The sequence below is a fragment of the Amphimedon queenslandica genome, unplaced genomic scaffold (assembly GCF_000090795.2).
Source record: "Amphimedon queenslandica unplaced genomic scaffold, v1.1 AMPQUscaffold_1924_Cont26071, whole genome shotgun sequence".
NCBI classification, from domain to species: domain Eukaryota; kingdom Metazoa; phylum Porifera; class Demospongiae; order Haplosclerida; family Niphatidae; genus Amphimedon; species Amphimedon queenslandica.
In genome coordinates this window covers 1-1234 of record NW_003557738.1, presented here as the reverse complement: position 1 = coordinate 1234, position 1234 = coordinate 1, and the positions used below count along the sequence as shown (strand labels likewise).

The 1234-nt window shown below is 33.7% G+C and overlaps 1 protein-coding gene across 1 annotated transcript; it reads right to left on the bottom strand.

Annotated features, from left to right (window-relative positions):
* Window positions 1-9: 9 nt before the first annotated feature.
* LOC105316307 (inositol polyphosphate 1-phosphatase-like) lies at window positions 10-816 on the bottom strand (the record flags this gene model as incomplete). The annotated part of the gene is made up of 3 exons (XM_011411140.2): window positions 486-816; window positions 103-342; window positions 10-47 (listed from the first exon to the last, which is right to left on the bottom strand). Coding segments are annotated over exons 1-3 (435 nt in total), but the record flags the coding sequence as incomplete, so codon positions are not given.
* Between the last annotated feature and the right edge of the window lie 418 nt (window positions 817-1234).

Sequence of the window (1234 nt, the reverse complement as noted above, 5' to 3'; positions counted from 1 at the left end):
GCTGCTTACCAAACAGATTTTTTTATTTAAATTTTCGCCTTTCCTGACTAAAAAAATAGAAATAAAATTATAATAGAAATATTATCATTCACAAGCACTTACCAGGGGTCAGAGGTGAGGACATTCCAATTAAACCTTCCTCACTGATTCCCCATAAACTCCACCCACACCACACCCCCTCACTTTCAGTAGAATGAAACGGCTGATTGATGACACCAATTAGTGGTTTCCCTGTGATACGATCAAAAACACCCACCAGTGTTGTGACACAGTGAATAGATTGGGAATAGAGTCCATCACTACTGGAGCCAGTGACACCTCTCACATACTCATTAGTGCTGTCTATAATTAAAATAATAATAATAAATAAAGCAATTATATAATTGTTATATCTACTGTAAAAGGTCAAACTGAAATTAAAACAGTAATAATAATAATAACAAGAGTAGATTATCTACTCTTGATAATAATCATAATTTTAGTACCTAAGGGGTCAATCCAGACTCCCAATTGTCTTTCATCCAAATATTTGAGGAGTTTGACTTTCTCTCTGTCTTCCTCTTTCAAACATGTCTTCATTTCTTTGTGGATAGTCTCCGCTAGGGCCCCGGCCAATTTTGAGTCGAGTAATCGTGATAGCATGTGAGCCGTGTCTATAGGAGTCGGTCCAATTACTATTGTTACATTTTCTCCATTAGAGAGGGTAAAAGTGTTAGTTTCTTCTCCAAATATGAAACCTTTTAGTTGCGGAAACTGCAAGTGAAAAGAGTGAATTTTAATATTCTAGAACTGAGATTTGTACTCAATACTAGGGACAGATTTAGCTACACAACATAAGTACTAAGTGCATGTACAAGGAGAATTCTCTTATAGCCATTTTTGACAAAATCCCTGTACTATAGTACAGGGATTTTGACCCAATTTTTGAGTAACTTTTAAAATTTGTAAAAAATTCAATTTTGATCGGAATCAGCTCAAACTTTCTACAGAACTTAAGAACACGTATATGCATCAGAAAAAGTTATAAAAATGAAGAATTCTGTTCTAGTCATTTTTGGAAAAATTTGGTCAAAATCCCTGTACTATAGTACAGGGATTTTGACCCAATTTTTGAGTAACTTTAAAAATTTGTAAAAAATTCAATTTTGATCGGAATCAGCTCAAACTTGCTGCACAACATAAAAACATGTATATGTATCAGAAAAAATTATAAAAATGAAGAATCCTCTCCTTG